We start from the raw sequence: 23409 nt of genomic DNA, 5'->3' as shown, positions 1-23409 counted from the left end.
TTTCTTACTGTGATTGGCATGCAACACCCTCCAACACTTTGGTGTGAGTTCTTTCTTAAATTCTACGGTGTTTCTCGCCATTTTTACAGAAGGCTGGTACTTGGAACTTTCTTTGGACCCATGACGGCTTATTTAGCAGTTGCACTTGAAAAAAAGTACAAAAGCACAAAAAACGACGTAAGTAAAAACAGCATGGGTCACGAAAGAACACAGGATGCTTTGTTTGGGTGCTTGGTATGCGACCTAGTCATGCGGTGGGCCCCAAAAGGAGGGTTTCTGAGTTTACAAAATCTGAGGAAACATACAAAACCAGAGACAAAATTTTGTTAGAAAAAGTTTAAGGGACCAAATTGTACGAAAACCGAGGTTCCACTGTACTATTCGACTAACGTACTTCAAGGTCAACTGATGCCTTGGCACGTTATTTGGATGTGATCCGTTTAAAGTCTGGCTTGGCCCTGGATCAGGTAAGGGCTGAGGGCCCTTTGTTGAATTCTCAAGGGGCCTCTACTCTGGAGTCTGCTGCCTCTTCTGCCTTTCAGACTGTGTTGTGGTTGGACTTGCGGTCTACTGCAGTGGCCAGGATAGTGTTATGTCGCTCTGGTGGAGGTTCCGTTAGCTCGCCCTCCTTTATCAGTTTGGGGCTAAGGTCATCTCTTACCTGGGCCACCTCAGTGCTAATTTGTGGGCCAACCTGCTCCTGGTTAGGAGAGACGCGGCCTTGTCGAAGGTGGCAGGCTCAGTGGATTCTGAGTCCTTGTCATCTCTTCATAATGGGGACCTGGAATCGCAGCTTCTCTTTCCGAGAAAGCAAATAGAAAATGCAGTAGTATATCTACGGCATGCTGATACCAAGGATAGGCTGGTTCAGCAGGCAAACTCAAGGTCTGAGGCTCACACTCGCCCTGCACCTCCTCCTCCAAGGCAGTGTAGGTGGGCTCCTCCAAGGAAGTCTGCCAAACAGTCTACATCTGTTAGTGCTCTTCAGCCTACTGCCCCATCTAAGTCTAAGCAGCAGTAACACTCCTTTCAGCCTTGACCCCTACAAGCCAGGAAGGGGCAGGATGGATCTTTAATAGAAAGGGCACCACTCCCTTCCCGTTGCCATAGGTGGGGGGATGCTAGCGGGCCATTAGCCCAATGGCAATACCACGCAGAGGAGAAGTGGGTAGTGGTATCTCAGATCAACCTCTCCTCAACCTGACTTATGCTCAAGGCTCTCCGAAGTACTTAGCTCTCCAGGATGAGGTGCTGAAGAAGTTGGACAAGGGCACAGTGGAGGAAGTGCATCGTCCTTCACAGGGGTTTTATAGTAGAATTTTCCTGGTTCCAAAGGCTACAGATTATCAGAGACCAGTTATAGATGTTTCTACGCTGAACCACTTTATCAGCATGATGAGGTTCAGAATGGAGACGCCCTGGACGGTTTTGGCAGCTGCAATGGAGAATGAATCTATGCTGTCAATAGACTAGAAGGACGCTTACTTCAAGAGTGCAGGGAGCCATCACAACCTGAGACCAAAGCATTAACATGCTGCAAAATTGATTGTGCATGCCCAGAACAAGGGAGCTCAAACAAAGCTCTAGCACTCTGCCTTGGACCAAGTAAGGGCTCTATGCCCTTTGGGGCCATAGAAGACTGAGCCTGTGTCCTCTCCTCAATATTACAGAAGTCATGAATGAGATCACCTACCTCTTGAAAAAGAAGACAGAAACTCTTGACTCTCCCCCTCCTCTGGCTCTGGCAGTAGAGAATGACTAGGCAAAGTAGACGGCTGAAAAGGATCCTCATCCTTCCCTAAGGCCACTGGAGAAACATCCTTTGGAAGCTGGATGTCACACTTTCCACCAGCAGGACTAGCCCCTGAATGACGAATGATCCTGTGAAAGAGGGCTTGGGCACATGGTCGAGCGACAAATCACATACACAGCCGTGAGCTGAACCGTGTACACAATCGTGTGACAAAGCACATACATGGTCATGAGATGAAGAATGACGCACGAGGGAGTGTCCTGGAGAAGGAGATCTGCCATGATGAGAAGAATCATGGCCCACAACTCTGGAAGGTGAACGACGCAAGTGGGAACTCCTAGGAGAACGAGAACCAGAAAGCCTAGGCTTTTTGTACATGGGAGAAAGGCTGGCCTTCCCATCACGCAGAGGTGAGGAAGCCGTACTAGGCCGAGAGATTTGTCTTGGACCCAAACTGCCTCACATCCGCGACTGTAAACAGCCTCATGATCATCACTACAAATACGTTCATTGGGAGGCAGAACAGGAGAAGCAACAGTCTTTGGGAAAGGAGAACTCCTAGAAGGTGCAGGATCAGGGACTTGAGCATTAGACACCTTCGACCTCTTAATCGGAGCCTTATCATCATTGTGGCAAACCTGAACAGGCTGAGAAGACAAAGAATCAGCTTGAAGTCTCTGAGGAGGGTGAAGGCCAACACAAACATATTTGCAGGGAGGAGACACATCTGACATGAGAATGAAGGGGGGAGGCGATGGAGAAGGGGAAGGAGCTCTCTACCTACAATGCTTCTTACTAGAAAGTACAGGATACCTCTTGTAAAACCATTTTCCAGCTTATCAACTATCACTTGAAGCAACGCCTCCAATGGATCTGCAGGCGGTTGGAGAGATGACACTGCAGCTGACATCATAGGCAGAGAGGATGCTGGGATTGATGTCACAGCATGCAGAATGGTGGCTTGAATCGATGGCTTCACTGGCGGCAAGATAAGCAGTGACCCAGGATGCGTTATTGTTGTCGATGGCATCCCACTAGGAGACAGCACAAGAGGGCAAAAGTAGTGGAGACCTGGATTAGGGGGGGATTGCTAGGGTTACCAGAGGAGGATGGCTAACAGACATGAAATGCAACAATAGGCCATCCAAGGAGGGGAACCTCATAGGCCTGGGGAGGCCCAAACAGCCGCAATCTGTGCGATTCAGTATCTGAAGCAAAGTAAGAAAATGGAGTTGCCTCCTCTCTCCCAGGAGGGAAATTACCTCCCACGAGAGAGGGGGGGCCAACGGTACACACAAAATCATCCTGTGCAACTCCTGATACTTCCAAAGATAAATCAATGGAAGAAAAGAAGGAGACAGGGCATCAAAAGTTGCAGAGGGAAAAATTCTGGAAGAAGGGGATGCCGAATTGTCCACTTGGGGAGACGAGAAATCTAGCGCTGAAATGAGCGATTTATGGCACCACAAGAGTCCGAGTTCTAGTTATCGGTGCCATACCTAACAGAGGCTCCATAAGGGTGCTTATGGTGCCAATAACCGGTTATCAGCACCATAAGTGCCATTATGGCGGCATAAATCACTTGAGTTTTAGTTAATGGCAGTTTTTGCTTCTTGGCACACCCCCAGGAACTGAACTCCCGCCAATAACTGGCGACTGCCTGTAATGGAAGACGCCTAAAGCCTTGAACATGGAAATACTGGAACTCCCGGACACACACGTTGAGGGGGCCTAGAACTCTTGGTGGAATCCATGAAAAAAGACAAGCAGGCTCTCACACATACACTGAAAGCAAAGCACAAATAAATCACCAGCTAACAAAGAAACTGGCTTGGGAAGGAGAGCGCAACAGCGAGCAACCACGCTCCAAGTCGGTCAAAGAAAGAATGACGTGTATTGAGGCTCCAAGCCCGGTCGGTGACCAGCTTCCACCTTGTATACTCATGATTTGCCAGATACCACAAATTCCTTGCTTTACAATCTTTGATTGTCTTTTAACTGGTTTTCAGCTGGCTCTAGAAGATTATCCTATTGTTAAGACTAAAGGTTTGTTGTGTGTATGAACAATGAGTGCTTTTGCTTATACACGGTACATTAACTATATTAACAGAATTATTAGGGAAATGTAAGCTGGGTTTTTGTGTGGAGATTGTAACAAAATTCTTTTTCATGCAAGAATGGTCAGGAATTATGAAGTGGATTCAGATGTGAAAAAGTTTTTCCTTTGGTTTGAAGTAGTAATTGTATATTTTATGTAATACAATAGTTAAAAACTGTTGATATACATGAAACTACAACCTTTTTAATTTAAAATTTTGTAATGTATGCAGATCATGGACAAGAGACTTTAAATTGTTGTACTGTAGTCATAAATTTTGTTTTCTTTTTAGAAAGCCAAAGAACAAATAATTAAGGAAGAAGAGAAGCGCCAGCGAGACATTGAAGCACGAGAACGGGCTGAACGAGATAAAGCTGAGAGGGCTGAAAGGGATACCAGACAGCGTGCACTTCATGATGTCACTAATGATCAGAGCAATACTGAGGTCATGGATCAGCTGGTGCAACTAATAAACACGGGTCAAGCCTTTGATGTGATGGGTGCAGGCCGTAGAAGACGGCCTGGTAAGACAACAGGTAAGCTTTCACATATCTTGCTATGAAGACACTGAAAAAGCCTTTGATCAACTATGGCAAACATTAGATATACTACTGTTCTTTTTATAAAACTTGTGTTATGATGTACAGCACATTTAATGGGCATTATGGTTTGTAGATTATTCTTTTTTATTTTTTGACAAAGCTTAGGGTGTAATACCACATAGCACATTTGGTTCATTCAGCATTTTGAAAGTTGTAGCATATTTCACCAGCTTAATTTTTTGTGCTATTGGGTATGGGAAATTCTTTTACAGGTAGTATAACAAGAATTTTTTGGTCCATGAATCTTGCTTATCTTTTTTTTTATACATAAAATCTACTTAATTTAAACTGGTTGGTCATATATGGTTCAGATGGTTGCTAAAGTAATTTATGCTAGTGAAAGTTGGCTGTCAGTTTATATTTAACCCTATTCTTATTGCAGTAGCAGAAAAGAAAAATATACATTCTCTTAAAAAGTAAATAGAATTGGTTAGTACAAATTCATTGCAAGTTCACAGTAGCTCACATTCATGGTTATAATGAATTTTAGACACTCCATTGCCAGTTGAAAAGACAGTCCTCTGCTGGCTAGACTGGCAAACCATGTGTATACTCCATGAATCCTAGTTTCCAGGTAAGAGCCTCACTTTTGCATAGTGTAGACTGTGGTTGTGAGCAGTCAATGTGATTGGGAGGCAGGAAATTTTATTTGAATAATGTATTGCCATTTAAAAAAAAGGGGTTTTTATTGCTAAGTAGTTTTTCATTTGAACATTAGCCTGAAAGGTAATTTATGTTGGAGGAATGACTAAGCTGACTGGAGGGATCCAACTTACAAGCTCATGTGATTGGAACTAGGAATGGTGTACAAAGTGAATAGATAGTCATTTATTAAAGCTGAAACATTTTACAGACCAACTGTAACATAAATACTATGGGTTTACAATAAATCAAATTTTATACAAACCCTTTAATCATGAGAGCCTGTAATGGCAGAGGCCTGAATGGAGATAATTTATCTAGCCAAGCCCTAATCGTAGTATAACCTTGTCCGTAAACTAATATAAAAAAGGAGAGAGCTAAAGTGGTAAGGTCGCCAGTGAAACACATGGGTTCGACTTTAATTTATTTACAAGTATATGTACAAGTCAAAAGAGATAATGATATGGGTACTGTTATGGTGTACTTCTGAAGATGAATAATAACTGAATGGGTAGGGGTGGCTGTGAGTGACTTGGAGAGTGGGACACAGGTTCATGCATTAAGAACTCATGTTTTCAAAGAAAGGTGGGTTGGTTTACTAGGGCTGAATTTAACAATAAATAGCAAGTTTGTCACTTTTATTTAGAATGATGTGGTGCTTCCGCAGAGTTTGCCAGGTAGGTTTGGACAGGGCATTTGGGTGTAGAAAAAGGATAAAGAAATTTAGGGGGGTGGTTCCTTAGGGGGGTAAAGCCATCAGTGCATCTCATGTGTTGCACTGTAGGCATTACTTAAGGTTCTTTGCAGTGTTCTTCCAGTCCCTGGTTGCAATCCTTTGCATTCCTTTGACTGTACCTCCTTTCTATGCTCTTTCTTCCATCTTACTTTCCACCCCCTCTCTTAACAGTTGATTCATAGTGCAACTGGAATGTTTTCTTTCTGTTTCACCTTTCCAACCTTGATATTTTGCAACAAAGCAATCTATTGCAGCAAAGAGAATCATAAATGGCGTTGTAAGGTAAGGTAAGAATACAATACAGGCAGCCCCTGGTTATCGGCGGGTGTTCCGTTCTGATGTCGTGATGATAAGTGAAAACCGCCGATAACTTTAAATTGGTATTTTCATCGCTAATGGTGCTGATAACTAGAATTGGCCACCAATGACTGGTTAATGGTGCTTCTGTTAGGTATATATCGGTGCCAATACTCTATTATTGGCACCTATAACCAGAGATAGCCACATTTCTGAGCCAAAAATCTGCTTCGACTCTAGACAAGCATCTTAAAACTGGATCGTCGATAACTGAGTCTGCCGATAACTGGGGACCGGCTTACATGCATGAAACATGACATAAATAAAATACATAGTTGGGCCAAGATGGACCCTCTGGTAGCAAATCTGGGGCTGCCAAAGTCTGTCACAAAAATACAAGAATAAATACATGAACAAAAAAAATGGGGGTAGGGGCAAGACAGGGCCTTGGTTGTGAAGCTGTGGAACCGCCAAGGCCTATTGTAAGATTTTCACATATAGGCTAACTTACACTCTATGGATATAGGTTGTATGTACATGGCACTGTGCGCTAGGGACTAGTGCTGGGAGAGCACATATGCTCTTATTGTAGGCATTTGCAGTGCTTGACTTTCCAGCTGTAGTTCTGCAGTTGTTTAATGCACTCGACCTTCTTAGTAGTAGCTCTGCAAGTCTAGACCCTTGATGCATTCAGCCTTCCATTTACTTCGTGTAGGAGGAGCTGGAGTTCTTGTTGCTGAGTTAAAATGACGACTTCTCCACATAGGGGCTGTGTGCCCATGCTCTGTCATAGGTTCAACAGAAACCCTGGCAAGATCTCCCACTGTAGTAGCCACAGAATTGTTGGCATCCTGGGAAATTTGAGATGTGATATTGAGATGAGTACCTGGTAGTACACCTACATTAGTTGCAGTCACACTTGTGTTCAACAGTGCTATGGGTTGCATATTGGCCAAGGCTGGATCAGACCATGGTTGGGAATTAGCAGGGAAATTTGCCTGGAATAAGAGTGCACTACTTGGCACTGTCATAACACTTATTGCAACAGGTGCAGGTTCACTTGGCCAGAACCCATAAGATGCCTACTACCATATCGGGATTTGTATCCTCTAGTAGGTCAGAGAGTTAAAAAATGTTGGCAGTCCCAGTGGGAGGATATTTAACTAATCAAAAAATGCGTAGTATCACGTCATCAGTGTCTCCTTGGTCATATCCAAATATGCCAAGGAGACAAGAAACGATGTTGGGCAGATTGAGGATTTGACATACAAGACTTACACATGGGTTCTTGATGTCTCGTGAAAATCCTCCGTTTTGCAAGAACTGCACTCTCCCCTTGACTGTGAAACATTTGTTGATTGAATGTCCCAGATTCTTGAATTTGAGACATAGGTTCCTGTCTTGGGTTTGTGACAGAGTAGGTAATTTTATCCTAGTTACAATTCTTGGAAAGGATTGTAATATAGAACAGTTATATATCTATAAGAGGGAGGCGGGCCTCCTCAACCAAATTTAAATTATACATAGATTGTCTATGTAAGGACTTATATATGAAGAAAATTTTTATAATATATTTATTGATATTTTTATATGCAATTTAATAAAAATTTATTTTTTTCTATTTAATTTATTTCGGTGTCAATTACCCAGATGATGTGATGCCAGATATAATACACAATCAATCAATCAATCAATTAGTGGTGCAATTTCATTTGAGACAGGGCCAAATTATGTTACTGGAACTATGGAAGAAGAGTCTTCCATCTGTCCTTGGCCTGTGTAGCTTACAGGCTGCTCTACTGATCTCAAGTTTCTGGTGATAGGAATTCATTTCTTGATGTGGTTCGGATCCTACAGTAAGCTGTAGGTCCCATTGCTAAGTAACCAATTGGTTCCTAGCCACGTAAAAATATCTAATCCTTTGGGTCAGCCCTAGGAGAGCTATTAATCAGCTCAGTGGTCTTGTAAAACTAAGATATACTTAACTTTTACGGACTTCTCTGGTATAAAGGACAGATGGGTATTACAAAGGAAAAATATGTACAGGCTTTCCCCAGTTTACAATGGGGTTCCGTTCTTGCTCTGTGTCATAAACTAAAACATTGTTGAAAATTGTCAAAAATCCTAAGAAAACCTTACTTTTAATGCTTTGGTGTATTGAAAACTCTGTAAACTGCACTTTAATTGCCTTTTTTATCAAATAAACTTTCAAATATTGATTATTTTTCCTTTTTGGAGTCATATTTCTTCCGTCTGATCGGGGTCATATGTGTCATAACCCTGGAAAATGCATCGTAGACCAGGAAATAATATTTGATTAATATATTTGAAAAGCGTTGTAACTTTGGAACTTCGTAAGCCTTAACTTTCATAAACCGGGGACTGCTGTACCTGGAATCCAACAAAATTGAAGAATTAGTAGACCTATCAAAACAGGGTTAAGAGGTTTTACAAAACATTAGGCCCAACAGCTCAGAAGAAGGGACAAGACAATTAAAATGTTATTTAAAAAAGGTGACTGGCCACCAAAATATTTTAGAAAAGTACAACTCCATAACTCTCCAATTGGTAAACCATTGCAATTTTTGCAAGGTGAACATTTTTACAAAATATTAAATATACAAATACATACACAATATACATATGTAAGGTAACTAATTTGTAAATAAGTTTGTGATTTTATCTTTTAGGGGATTCTTGAGCATTTTACCAATACATCCCGGGCAGGACAAAGGTTAAGTTACAACTGGAAGTAAGCTTTTTAAAAGTGGAATCTAAAAGATATTGTGAAGAGAAATTTTTTGATCTAGCAATCACTGAGCTTCCAGTCCAATTTATCCTGGAGAATTTTCAGTTAAATGAATAAATATAGCATGGGATGTTTGCCCATTTTTGACAGAATACTCATGCTGTTTAATTTGCTAGATTGGCTGATATAAAGAGAGGGGCAGTCCAAATACAGAATTTTATATATTATTATATTGTTTTCCTTAAGGGTATTTTTAGTAGCATTCCTTTTAGTCTGTTATTATGAGCAAAAATAAAAGATTTTAACAATGATTTTATGTTTTAAAACCACTAAAGTAAGCAGGCTAAGAATGTTCTTAGGGGTCTCTTTCTTTCTCCATGTTATTTTCACTATAAAACTTTTTGTGGGCTTTATTATAACAAATATATTAAGAACATGTCAAGGATAACATAAATCTGTCCCTATTTTTCTTATGTATCTGATTTTTTTATCCAGATACTGGGGACTGACAATGCACAATGCTCATTGAAACATAGAAGAAAAAATTTATATTTTGATATTAAGGTGATGGCCTGAATAGAAATGGATATAAGTTAAGTTGTTGGTTGATTTCCTATACAGTAGACCCACCATATTCGCGGGGGATGCGTACCAGACCCCCCTGTAAATAGTTAGAATCCCTCTAAAAACACTATAACTGCCTATCTTGTAAGTTCAGATTCCAAAATGTATACCTTAAATAACATCCTACTTCAAATATACCTTAAAGAGAGAGAGAGAGAGAGAGAGAGAGAGAGAGAGAGAGAGAGAGAGAGAGAGAGAGAGAGAGAGCATCAAGATATGAATTATTTCTGAGACATAGAGAATAATAATGAAGAGAAAGAGAGAATAACTCCTTGTGTCTCCGACTCCTTTCCTTCCGCCAATACAAATATCAGACTGTCACTCCCCCCCTCCTTTCTTGAAGTGGAGAAAAAGACTGGGATCTAGAAATACGAATTAAACAGCATAAGTACTTTGTCAAAACTGGTCAAACATCCACTACTATATTCATTCATTTAAGTGAAAACTCTCACATGATATAAGGGACTGGAAGTCCAGTAATTGCTAGAACGAAAGATTTCTCTTCACAAAATCTTTTGGAATCCACAATATTTTTTATATAGCTTACTTCCAGTTGTAATTTTAACCTTAGCCCTGGGATGTACTATTTGGACCCCTGTATTACTAAAACATACAAGAATGACCTAAAAGGTAAACAACTGACTTAATTACAAATTAGTTACCTTATATATATATTATATTCTATATATGTATTTAAATATAATATTTTTTTTGTAAAAATGTTCACCTTGCAAAAATTTTTATTGTTTACCTATCGGAGTTATCGAGTTGTACTTTTATAACAATTTTTGATGCTCAGTCACCTTTCTGTATAATCTTTCGATTGTCTTGTCCCTGCTTCTGAGCTGTTGTGCCTAATCTTTTTAAAACCTCTAAACCCTGTTTTGATAAATCTACTAATTCTTCAATTGTGTTGGATTCCAGGTACATATTTTTTCCTTTGTAGTTTCCATCTGTCATCTATACAATCTTCTCTGTAAACTTATTTTTATATTTCCTCAGTCTGCTGAGTAAAGGACAACTGGAGTATTATATGTATAATATTACTCACAATTAGGTACACAATCCTTTATCTGAAATCCACGGCATCAGATGTGTTGTGGTTTTTGGAATTCTTCGGATTTCGGAACTGTGGGGTCAGGAGCACAATCAAGCATCGCTACTACAGCAAAAACATATTCTTTTCCTTTTTTCACATTTTTTCCTCATAGTTTTTTTATTTATATCAATATTCTGTTAAATAAATGTGAGGTAATTAAGATCATCAATAATAAAATAGTGGGACAATTAAGACCATAGGTCCACTAACACCTTTTTTCAACAAAAACATTCTGTAGAAAGCAAAAATGTACATGATCAAAATAATTGTAATTTAACTTGTGATTTTTAGCGATAAGACTATAAATAAATTTCATCATACCTGGTTTTGGAGAGGGTTGTTCTTTATTGTTACTAACATTGTCATCAGTTTGTAGTCGTAAATTTTAGGGCGGTCTGGAAACAGGATTTGCAAGTGATGACTCATCACTATGATAGACTATTTTTGGGATTTTTCATACCACTATATTAAAGTTAAAATTTTATGTTGAATTCTTGTTTTCATGAAGAATTATATAAGGAAAATTATAGTGTAATTTTTGCAAGCTTCAGTCAAATAATCACGATCATGTCAATGTTCAAACTTGGTGCCATACACACAATTTGTGATAGAAATGTCTATAAATAGAACAGAAGTAGAGGGCAGTTATTGGCTAACAGGTCTCCATGGCAACCAGCCAGCCAATTAGGTTTTACTTATATTCTGTCTGAGGAAGAATATTTTGCTCATGTGAAACTGATGATGACATCAGTGCATTTTAAATACAGTATATTTAGTTTTAATAGTGTGGGTATTTTACTTATTACAAGAAAAATAGAATGAATTCCTTCTCAGTACTTTGAGTGCAAATTGTTGGTTAAGAGATTCTTCAGCAAAAAAATTATTTTTCTGACCGCAGAAATGATTTTAACTTTAATATAGTGATATGAAAAATCCCACACAGTCTGTTGTGATGTGTCGTCATTTGCAAATCTTGTTCCCAGACTGTCCTCAGATGTATGACTGCAAACCGATGGTAACATTAGTTGTAATAAAGAACAACCCTCTCCAAGATCAGCATAATGAATTGTATTTTGTAGTCTTAAGTATTGTTAAAATTCACAAGTTGAATTAGTTATTTCGATCATGTATATTTTTGGATTTTACAGAATGGTAATATTAAAAACAAAATGTGTTAGTGAACATATGGTCTTAATTGTCCCACTAGTTATTATGTATTGATAATAATCTTAATTATCCCACATTCATTTAGTAGTACTATATATTAATATGAATAATAGTAAAATAATGAATAGATAACTATAATGAAAAAATGTGAAGAAAGGAAAAAAAAAATTTTTTTTGCTGCAGTAGTGATGTTTAATTATGCTCCTGACCACACAGTTCCTAAATCTGGAAAATTCCAAAAACTGAAACACATTTGCCACCAAGGTTTTTTGGTAAAGGATTGTGTACCTGTATATATATATATATATATATATATATATATATATATATATATATATATATATAAATATATATTATATATATATATATATATATATATATATATATATATATATATATATATATATATATATATATATATATATATATATATATATATATATATATATATATATATATATATACATATATATATATATATATATATATATATATATATATATATATATATATATATATATTCATATATGTATATATATATATATATATATATATATATATATATAATATATATATATGTGTGTGTGTGTGGTGTGTGTGTGTGTGTATATATGTATGTATGTATGTACGTATGTATTATTAATAGCTACAGTGACAAAGGCAATAGGTTTTCATCTATGAGTCATGTACATAGGAAATGTAAATACCTTCCATTTGTCATTTTAGTGTACATATTATCATATAAGTTTACTGAACATGTTGCAAATCCAGTTCAATAAGCATTATATGGCTTCATATAATACTTAAATGTTCATATAATACTTATTTTGTTTGATTGCAGTAATGTGTTCAAGCATTCGCAGGTCATTAGGGTTTTATGAGTGTTTCAGATAGAAAGATAGTTATTGGCATTACTGAATATTCTTTTCTGAGGTATCCATTGTATTTATGCTGTATTTTTTTGTATTTGCTTTCTCACATGATGTGGTTTTCACATCTGACAGGGAGGAGCCAGCTTGTTCATTGTGGGTAAGATGACCCCCTTATTTGTGTGCTGCTGCCTGCTTTCTGTTTTGTTTTGCTCAAAACCCCAACACAATCATTCACACAAATTTCACCAATCTAACTCATAGTTAATGGTCCCTGGGTATGCATTGGAATGAAGTTACTGTATTTATTTCCTAGCACATGGTACTTGTTATATTACCCCAAGGCATAAGGTAATGGTGCTCTTGGCTTTTCATGCATGGGATTACATGGAGAATGGTGTTTATTTGAGTATATTTTTTTAATTCAAAATTTCTTATCACTTTTTACTTTATGCTTGCTTTTCTGCAACCTTGCTCTTTTAAAATTACCCTTGGTTTTTATCCCCAGAATTTTCCTTTTGTTAAACTGTTGACTTGAACCAGTTGCAATCTGGTTATTGCAATTGTGTAGAGATTCATGTCAGTGACATTAAATTATAGGTGAATCATATCTTGTATTAATAATGGTATTGTTTATTTTCTTTTAATGTGAGAATATTTTTTTGAGATTCTTCGTGTTATCATTGAAGGTGGGAAGATTTTCAAAGGTAAACAGTGATGATTAAAGGAAATTATTTTAAAACTTCATACACCATGGTGAAGTGAGCATCCTCAGTCCATAACTTCTAAGTGGGCATTTAAATAATTCCAAGTTGCAATGTCAGTGATAAATATTTTTGATCTTGTGTTTTTTTTTTTACAGAAAATAAAAGTTGTTTATTCTGTATATTTCATGTGGCCGAGGTAATTAATTTTATATTTTTTCTATTTTCTTTGAGAGAAATGAGTACTATATTGTAACTCATGTCAAAACAGTCTTATATTTAGTGGATGATATTGTAAAGTCATTCATAAAAATAATTGGTTATTAGATGAATAAAAATTGTGGAAACTGGCAGATATAGTTGGGAAGTTGGAGATTTTAAATTTTTCACTGTTGGCATTTACACATCTTTGCAACAGTCAGGCGCAATTTTTATTAAAGTAACCAAACCCTATTAATTTACATCTGCCTAGAAGCTCTCTGGGCACTTACAAAAAGAAGAACCATCACTTGGCCAGGTAACCCTTTTGGCTATTGCCTCTGGTGGTAAAAGTGATATGTAAAACATTATTCCATGTGTCTCCATAATATTGGTTTGTGGATGCTGTAAAGTACCTTTTCATTATTAATTAAAACCATTAGAAGGGACTTGTAAGTTCCATGTACATACTGTGGCACAGTATATCTTAACACAAGTATTTGGTCTTGAAACTCCTGCATTTTCAAAAACCAGCTGGTACAGTTTTACACACACATGATATTCTTTCTCAAGCCAGTTGACAATAAGCATACTTGAATGTTTCATTACAACCAACAATAGTGCAGTGCCTCTGTAGTTTGTAAGTTTGTTTGTCTAGCCAAGGCTTCACTCAGAGATTAAAGTAACAATTATACAGTGTTCCATCCATATTCGTGGGGGATGTGTACCAGGCACCCCCACGAATAGCTCAAACCCGCGAATAGTTAGAACTCCCTTCTAAAAATACCTATATCTGCCTATCTTGAAAGTTCAAATACCAAATGTATCCTTAAAGTATCATCCTACGTCAAATATACCATTGAATTGGTATTATTAATATCATTTCAAAGTTATCTTAAACATTTTACCATTAGAAATATATAAACAGCCAATAACAGAGAGAGAGAGAGAGAGAGAGAGAGAGAGAGAGAGAGAGAGAGAGAGAGAGAGAGAGAGAGAGAGAGAATTACTCCTTTCGATAAATACATATATCTTCCAGAGAAGGGAGAAAGAGAGGACTGAACAACTATGTTTGTCTGTATATCAATTTTTTTGCTGAGAGAGAGAGAGAGAGAGAGAGAGAGAGAGAGTGTTAAGGGGGCCGGCCGGCTAATGCCCTTTTTTAAGGACAGGACTTTGATATTCATACCACTTAATAAGGTGACTTGGGACATCTCCAAACCGCATATGATTTTCGCCTCTGACCTTTGGTTTTGTGACGCCAGGGCGATTTATCCCCAAAATAACCATTTTTCAAATTCTATCTCCTCCCTTGATATTTAATATTAAGACCTGGGATTACTACCATATATAGACCTGATGTAGACCTCCAATCGAATGGAGAGTTTTTTTTCTAAAAGTCATTTTGTTCATGAAACTTACCTGACAGATATATATATAGCTGTATTTTCTGAAGTCCGACAGAATTTAAAAATTCGCGGCACACGCAGTGGGCGGCCAGGTGGTAGTACCCATTCCCGCCGTGGGAGGCGGATATCAGGAACTATTCCCATTTTCTATTCATATTTTTTCTGTCGCCGGTCGGTAAACAACTGTTTACAGACCTCCGCCTAGGATTTTGAAAACTTCATTAGCCGCTTAAGTATCCTAATTATTCTTTCGATTATCTTGGATTTGTGGCTAGGCATACGCTATCGTAAATTTTTTCATTGCATTTGATGTCTGAAGCTAGTTAGCCTAGTTTCAGACTTTGTTGTCTGCATGGTAAGGTGAGGCTACCGGAACTTTCGGTAGACACTCACTTAGTAGATATGACGTTTACATGTTTTCTTTGCATAAGTTCAATGTAATTAGTGTAATGTGTGACTGATTACGGAAGAAACAGGTTTCATGTACGCATTTTAGAGCGTGTTAGAATCAGGAGTTTTCCTCCACAGTAAACAGAAGTTAGAAATAATGAACCTTCTAACCTCCTGTAGTTTTTATTTTGCCTAACCCTGTGGTATGGCTTACGGGCCTAGAAGAAGTGTCTGCTAGAGGATTACATCAAGTAATCTTAGACTAAAGTGCTCGCTCTCCAATCAGTGTTGTGAAGTGTAGTGCCCCTTGTGTTGTGGAGGGGGCGTCAGATCGGCCCCATAATGCCTCTAGGCCTGGACCTCTGTCGGACTCCCAGGACTCAGGGAGAGGGCATGTCGAAAGCCGCAAGAGGGTTATGGGGGCTCCCCACCGATCTGGCGTCCCTTCGGCAGAACCTGTTGACGCTTCCCAGGCTGCTAAAGATCGTGCACGTGCACGAATCTTGAAGGATTGCTTCTCGTCCTCCGAGGCGTCCTCCCCGCGCAAGGGTTGGAGTTCTCGGAAGGACTCGCGCCCTCTAAGAAGCTTTAGAGAAGAGGACGCTTCACGTCCTCTCTCTCGTTAGGAGGGAACGTCAGATCGGCCCCATAACGCCTCTAGGCCTAGACCTCTGTCGGACTCCCAGGAAACCAGGGAGAGGGCATGTCAAAAGCCGAAGGAGGGTTACGGGTTTTTCATGCTGATCTGGCTTCCTTTCGGCAGGTCCTGTTGTCGCTTCCCAGGCTGCCGAAGATCGAGCACGTGCACGAATCTTGAAGGATTGCTTCTCGTCCTCCGAGGCGTCCTCCCCACACAGGGGTTGGAGTTCTCGGAAGGACTCGCGCCCCCTAAAGAAGCTTTAGAGAAGAGGACGCTTCACGTCCTCTCTCTCGTCACGAGAGGATGAAAGAGTAAAGAGACCACATTTTCCCTTTTAGAAGAATGCACTGGCTCTTTTCCTAAGGGACATTTAAGGAGGCTCATTCATCTTGCCAGAAGAGTGATTTGAGCCTCCTGCGAGTGAACGCTCATGTATACATCATTTATACATTATTAAGGAGGCTCATTCATCTTGCCAGAAGAGTGATTTGAGCCTCCTGTGAGTGAACGCTCATGTATACATCATTTATACATTATTAAGGAGGCTCATTCATCTTGCCAGAAGAGTGATTTGAGCCTCCTGCGAGTGAACGCTCATGAAGTTAGAGCTGTTTCAACCTCGCTAGCATTCCAAAAGAATTTGGTAATCAAGGACATTCTTGATTCCACCTTTTGGAGGAGCAACTCAGTATTCGTCTCCTCTCCTCATGGCGCTCCGTATACGTTATGTAACGTTCGCTTTACTTCGAAAAAGCAAGCTGATAATTTTGACGGCCGGCAAGCTGCTTTGCACAGTCAAACAACTTATGTCTCTGGTCTGCATAAGAAGGGCAATTTAGACGTGAGGAAGCTTTTGGAGGTGCTCGACGTCCTGTAAGTAGAGACATTCTCCAGGACGCTCGGCAAGCACCTTGCGGAAGACGAAAGCCATACGTCTTCCTTTAGTGTTCACACTCTTCAGGAGCAGCGTGTGGCTCTCCATGGAGACTCGCATGAGGACGTCCCTTAAAAATATTCAACGTTATACGCAAAACGCGGTTCGTCATAACATTGAGATGTTGGCAAGGTCGCTCGCCAGGACGCCTCTTGGCGGGCCTTGCATGCATCAAGGCGCTCAACGAGTTCCTCTCTGGAACGTCGTTCAGAAGACTTGGTGTTCTCTGCTCAGACATGCTCGTAGCTAAGCAGGACGTTTTTTGAGGACGCTCAGCAGGACGCTTTCCAGGACGCTAAGCAGGACGCTTTTGAGGACGCTCGGCAGGACGCTTTTGAGGACGCTCAGCAGGACGCTTTCCAGGACGCTTTTGAGGACGCTCAGCAGGACGCTTATGAGGACGCTTTTGTGGACATTCGCCAGGACGCTTCGGTGGAAGCTCGGCAGGACCTTTGCGAGAGAAAGACTTGTTGAAGGCGTCTTATTTGCTGTTGAGGACATTTCTTTACAGAAATTTTTAAAAAGGATTCGGAGTTAGCGGAAAGACATACCCGAATTTTTTCTTCGATCCCTCTTTCCTCTTCATCGATTTCTTTGAGAATCGGGAAGATTATATACTCGGATTCCTGGGTGACTTTCGGTCATGTTAAAGGGTTTTCCCCTACAGTATTAGCAAAGTGCTAATAGTTTTGTCAAGTCAGGACGTTTTCCCCATTGTCATTTAAGTGGGGGACCCCTCATAAATGGGGTAGTTCTCATTGTCATAGATTTTACCGTTTTTATCGTTTAAGCGGATAAACTCATTAACAAATTTCGGAAGAGCTCTCATTCATTTTCAGAGGCTCATCCGGGGAGTAAGAAAAAGACTTGTAGACTAGATCCAGGAAGTCTTATGTCCAATATCATAAGAACATTGAACGGTCCTTTTCGATCCTCGGTTCTCTTGATGATCTCTATTCGAATATTACTCCCTTTTCTTGGCAAAGAGTCTTGGCAAAACGAGTCAAGGAGTTCTTTTAAAAAGTCTCATTCATTAGAACGTGGACAGTCGGTTTCCCTTTCTTTCTCTCTTCCTCGTCGAGGAAAGATGTAGTAGAGAATTTGATGTTCAAATTACTACAATACTTATATAGTTTATCTTTGCGTCATTTTGCTAACGCATGGGTCAAGTCATTTACGCATATCGTATTTACCTCTGCGGATAGAAGCCGAAAGAACTGTTGTTCTAATGTATTTATTTGACACTCCCTTCAACCTTCCAAGAGTTTTCGGAGTAAGAACAACTCTTCAGGTATTGTTACGACAACACCAACTCAGCTTCTGTATTTAGCGAATTCTGTTTCGTTTAAATACGCCTGCTTGAGAGTTTCCTTTTGCTCGATAATATCATACCTATTCCTTCGTAAAGGGAGTAGCTGGCAACTCAGGCAGTTAGTATTCTGTTCACCATTGAAGCTTTCCTTCGAGGAAGACTTCTCCTTCACTCTCTTTGATAGAGATCGAAGGTGGTCGATCTCCAATCCTTATTTTGTTTTCTTGAAGGAAAGAATTTAGGATGGAGATCGTTGTTCAGAATCCTATAAATATACTACTTATATTAACCTCGCGACATGATTCTACTAAGCAGTTGAATTGTCCGAGGGGTAGGCGCATATCCTAGTTTTTCTACGGATTGCGACTTAGACGAGAAGTATTCTAATTGAACTGCAACTCGGGGTTGCCTGCAACCTCCCAGGAGTTTGTTTCAATTTTATATACTTATGGTTTTGTCACGACAACACCATTTCAACTTTTATATTTACCGAAATTCGTTTCGCCTAAATATAATTGCTCGAGCATATCTTTTATGCTCGGTGGTTCTAGCCGAACGCATTCCTTTGTGGAATATGGATTACCTGGCAACTCAGGATGACGAGTCAGCGGGAGCTCAGGCTCTGCTACTGCGTATTGAACTGCCTGTGCCTGATAGCCGCTCAGTATCAGCTGGGCCTCCGAGATGCACGGTTGTTTATGTCTCTCTCTCTCCCCTGCTTTGATTGACTACCGAACCGTATCTCTGCCCAACAATCTTGGACTTAGGTCTCTGATTGAAGGGGATTCTCGCAATTATGAAGGACCATCTACTGCTGTGACGATAGATTCCATCGCCTTCGATATTGCGAGAATTTTCAACAGAGATATCTCTTAGACTTATTCATTTTACTGTTTACCGCACGGTAACAGAAGTCTGTACAAGTCTCCCGCTGCATCGCACTGATAATGCGAATGATTTTGCAGACATCTGAGTTTGTCTTTAAAATATCTCATATTCGTAGGTGTACAATTGTTCATTGTTCATCCCGAATTAACAGATATGTCATAAAGACATCGCCTACTCTCCGACCTGACAGCTCTACTTCCAAATGTTCAGCCCATGAGAAGCAGTCCTTCAGGCGGCTTTCCCCTGTGTTTTCATTGCAACTACGGACGCTCACCGGACAAAGCAATGAAATAGCGGTTAGCGTTTTCAGTCATTTGTAAGCACAGGTTCAGAAATCTTGAGAATCCTTCTCTCGATTCGTCTGTGAAGACGTAGGTTGCATTCAATATCTACCTTCGTCTTCAACGGTACATAGCGATAAGATCTTCAAGAGATGGCAGTCTCTTGGCCAAGGCAAAGCAGTGCTGCCTATTTTCAGTGTTCAATCGGAGGAGGCCGTTTCGGGAGGTAGTGAAGGGAAATGACTATTCCTCCAACTCGACCTCTGTGAATTTCCTTATGGTTCTATCTTTCCGTCTGAAGTATGAGATAAGCTAGAAGTCCTAACTATTGTAGAATATGCAAATATGTTGTTGACGGCCTCTAGGCTCAGAGATTCGGTTCTGTCAAACAACAAAGCTTCACGATCTTTGAGGTCTGTGGAGATCTTGAAATTCTCTGGATCAAAGGTTCCGGCATGGAACTTAGACGTAGTCTGAGTTTCTGATGCCAAAAGCATTTCGAACCTATCCTTTCTGCGAACTTAATACACGTGACCAGAAAGGCTAATATTCTAACCGCTCTAGCCACGGCAAGAGGGTTAGTTGAGGTTTTTAAGCCATCTTCAGAGGTTTTGGCTTTAAAGGACATAATGCGGTCTGTCCTCTAAGCCTTCCGTTCTTGATAAGAACGAAAACCTGTCTTTAACCCTTGACCCGAAGGCTTGGAGACCAAGGGTATGGCACAAATTATTGGGCAAGGGCATTAGAGTCCTGTGCCCTGTAGGGTCTCTCAAGTTTTATCTTGATAAAACCTATAGAAAGTCAAGGTCAACGGACAATCTGCGGTGCTCCGTAAAAAGACCAGACTGGTTCATGTCCAAGAACACCCTGGCATTATAGCCAAGGAGTTCTTTTAAGAGGTCTCATTCATTATATTGGCATAAAGATTTGAGATTTTTTTTCTTAATATGAATGCTCAAGAAGTGAGGGCGCGGCCTCGGAAGCATTTCAACAGAACATGACACTCAGTAACATCCTGAGTGCCACGCTTTAGCGAAGCAACTCTGTGTTCGCTTCACACTCCCGACAATCTGCGGTGTTCCGTAAAAGACCAGACTGGTTCATGTCCAAGAAAACCCTGGCATTATAGCCAAGGAGTTCTTTTAAGAGGTCTCATTCATTATGTTTGCATAAAGATTTGAGATTTTTCTTAATATGAATGCTCAAGAGTGAGGGCGCGGCCTCGGAAGCATTTCAACAGAGCATGACACTCAGTAACATCTGAGTGCCACGCTTTAGCGAAGCAACTCTGTGTTCGCTTCACACTCCCGACGAGGGATGTGAAGACGACATTTGAGATCTGTAAGTCGCTAGGACCATACATTTCCGTAGATGTATTATTGGGGGCAGGAAGCAACACGAATCCTATCCTATAGAAAAGGGATAGTGTGCTTTTAAACTTTGAAGGGTTGGTCGCTTGAGGCGCGTTCCTTTTCTTTAGCCTAGAAGTTATGGAACTAACTTTGATAGGTTAGGTCAGGTGGTGGTTTTAGCTTCGGTGCCCTCAGAAGTATGGTCATATGGTCTAGTCACATTGTGGTCACGCCCCCGTTGACAGATCATCTAGAGCGCACCAGCATTACAGGTCTCTACCTCGCTGGCAACTCTAGTAACGCAGAAGCAGACTTTGGTGACAGTAATCACGAAGTCGGCTATGCTAACAGGTGAGGAACCAAGATGTATATCATCTACTTAATTTAGTTTCCCAAAAAATCCTATTCTGTCTCTTCCCACCATCCGAAGGTGGGATTCAGCTATATATATATCTGTCAGGTAAGTTTCATGAACAAAATGTTATTGTTATAATACAATTAAGTTTGTTCATACTTACCTGGCAGATATATATAATTAAAGTGCCCACCCACCTCCCCTCAGGAGACAGTGGCACTGATAAAATATGAATAGAAAATGGGAATAGTTCCTGATATCCGCCTCCCACGGCGGGAATGGGTACTACCACCTGGCCGCCCACTGCGTGTGCCGCGAATTTTTAAATTCTGTCGGACTTCAGAAAATACAGCTATATATATATCTGCCAGGTAAGTATGAACAAACTTAATTGTATCATAACAATAACATTTTTTTGCTAGATATGAATTTTTCAATATGGTAAAAAAATAAACCCTATAAATCAAGAGAAAAAAATTTATAAAAAAAATATGAAACAAAAATTGGAAAAAAGGGCTCTTATTTGATTGTTCTATAATGTCTTTCTGAGTTATATACCAAATTCCAATGTTATAGCTTCAAAACTAAGTGAGAAGATAGATTTTGAAGGTCAATAAGTATAGTTTTGAGATACGGGCGTTCAAAGTTTTCTTTCGTATTTCTATAAAGACAATGTTAATAAATAATGATTATTATGAATGTATATTTCTTTTTTGTGTATTAATAAACCAAAACTATTTTATTTATCATAATTTAATCATAAATGATGATCCCTTTGATCATATATCGCAGCCTGGGGCACTGCTTGAGGCAAGATGGGGCACTCCTTCCTACGCAATTCCCTCTCTCCCCTTCACTAACTCGGCTTATTACAGCGAATTTTCTTCTTCTGTATGTTAGCGAGATGTTTTCCTTGTATTTTCCTCTTTGGCATGATGAAATTCTTGCCCGAAACAAAGATAAACAAATGTAAATGCAAGAGAATGTCAAGAGGTGAAACTCGAAGGCGTACTCTTTTTTCACAAAGACAATTTAATAAATCATGATTATTATGAATTTCGTATTCCATTTTGGGTATTAAAAAACCAAAACTGTTATTTACCATAAATGAAGATCTCTTTGCTCAAAGATCGTAGCCTTGGGCACAGTGTGACGTGTGCTGTCAAGCAAGACGGGGGCGTTACTAACCAACCCTTACTTCGCAACCCTCCCCTCTCTCTTCACTAACTACGCATATATTATAATATTCTGTAATAATACTTGAGCGATTTTTCTTCGTCTGTATGTTAGCGAGACGTTTTCCTTGTCTTTTCCTCATTGGCATGATGAAATTGTTGCCGAAACATACATAAACATACGTAAAAGCAGGTGAATGTCAGAGGTGAAATGGAATGTGTAAACTACTTGAAGTCTGTGATCGCACTAAATAAGGACTGGACTTGGTAGCTGAGCCTGAAGTCTCCTTCTCGACTCGGGGAATGTCTACAGATGCCATTTCTCCCAATTTCTTTGACAATAATTATCAAAATTTACGGTAATAGAAGAAATATTGCATTTTCTTGTATGGATCAATGTTTTAGGCTTATTGAGTTACGGTAAGTAATTACCCTGTAACTACGAAAGTAAGAGGAATTTTGACGAAATATTTCGTATACGTATTCTCAATTGCCATATGAAGCTCCATGAATTTTTTTCATGACTTTGCATTTTTCGCCCTATACCACCATATATAGGGGTTCCTTAAAAGAAGGAAGAAATAGAAACACCAATTGTATACCTAATGTAATATCCTACACCAAATTTACCTTAAATTATTATCATATTAATGTATTAATCTTAGAGATTGTATTAATATATAGGTACATACATACATACTTCTAACACTTGCAGCAGCAGAGAGAGAGAGAGAGAGAGAGAGAGAGAGAGAGAGAGAGAGAGAGAGAGAGAGAGAGAGAGAGAGAGAGAGAGATTGTCTTTACAGTATTTAAAAGAGTGAAATAGAAAGATTATTGTATTTAGGATACTCACATATGAATTTTGTAATTACAGTTATAGTGTTATTAGTATTATACATAGTATTATTATTGGAAAATATTAATAATAAACTTATTACATACATGTACCATAAAAATGATCTCATCTCAGTAAGAGAGAGAGAGAGAGAGAGAGAGAGAGAGAGAGAGAGAGAGAGAGAGAGAGAGAGAGAGAGAGAGAGAGAGAGAGAGATTGCATAAAACCATTAAATTCGTTGACCATTGTATGGCACTGTCACTTGACATGTTTGACAGCTTCCCAGCTCCAAGCGTCACT

General features: G+C 39.4%; 1 protein-coding gene across 4 annotated transcripts in view; it reads left to right on the top strand.

The window, feature by feature from the left end:
• LOC135201657 (protein diaphanous-like) overlaps positions 1–23409 on the top strand; it is a 316869-nt gene that overhangs the window by 225187 nt on the left and 68273 nt on the right. For 3 of the 4 annotated variants that reach the window (XM_064230760.1, XM_064230761.1, XM_064230763.1), the window contains one exon: positions 4144–4387. In XM_064230760.1, the coding sequence (XP_064086830.1) occupies positions 4144–4387 (244 nt within the window). Of the gene's footprint in view, positions 1–4143; positions 4388–12771; positions 12797–23409 lie in introns of all 4 variants that reach the window. The other variant, XM_064230762.1, reaches the window with a different exon arrangement.

This window comes from Macrobrachium nipponense, chromosome 28 (genome assembly GCF_015104395.2).
Source record: "Macrobrachium nipponense isolate FS-2020 chromosome 28, ASM1510439v2, whole genome shotgun sequence".
Taxonomy (NCBI): Eukaryota; Metazoa; Arthropoda; class Malacostraca; order Decapoda; family Palaemonidae; genus Macrobrachium; species Macrobrachium nipponense.
This window is presented reverse-complemented; position numbering and strand designations above follow the sequence as displayed.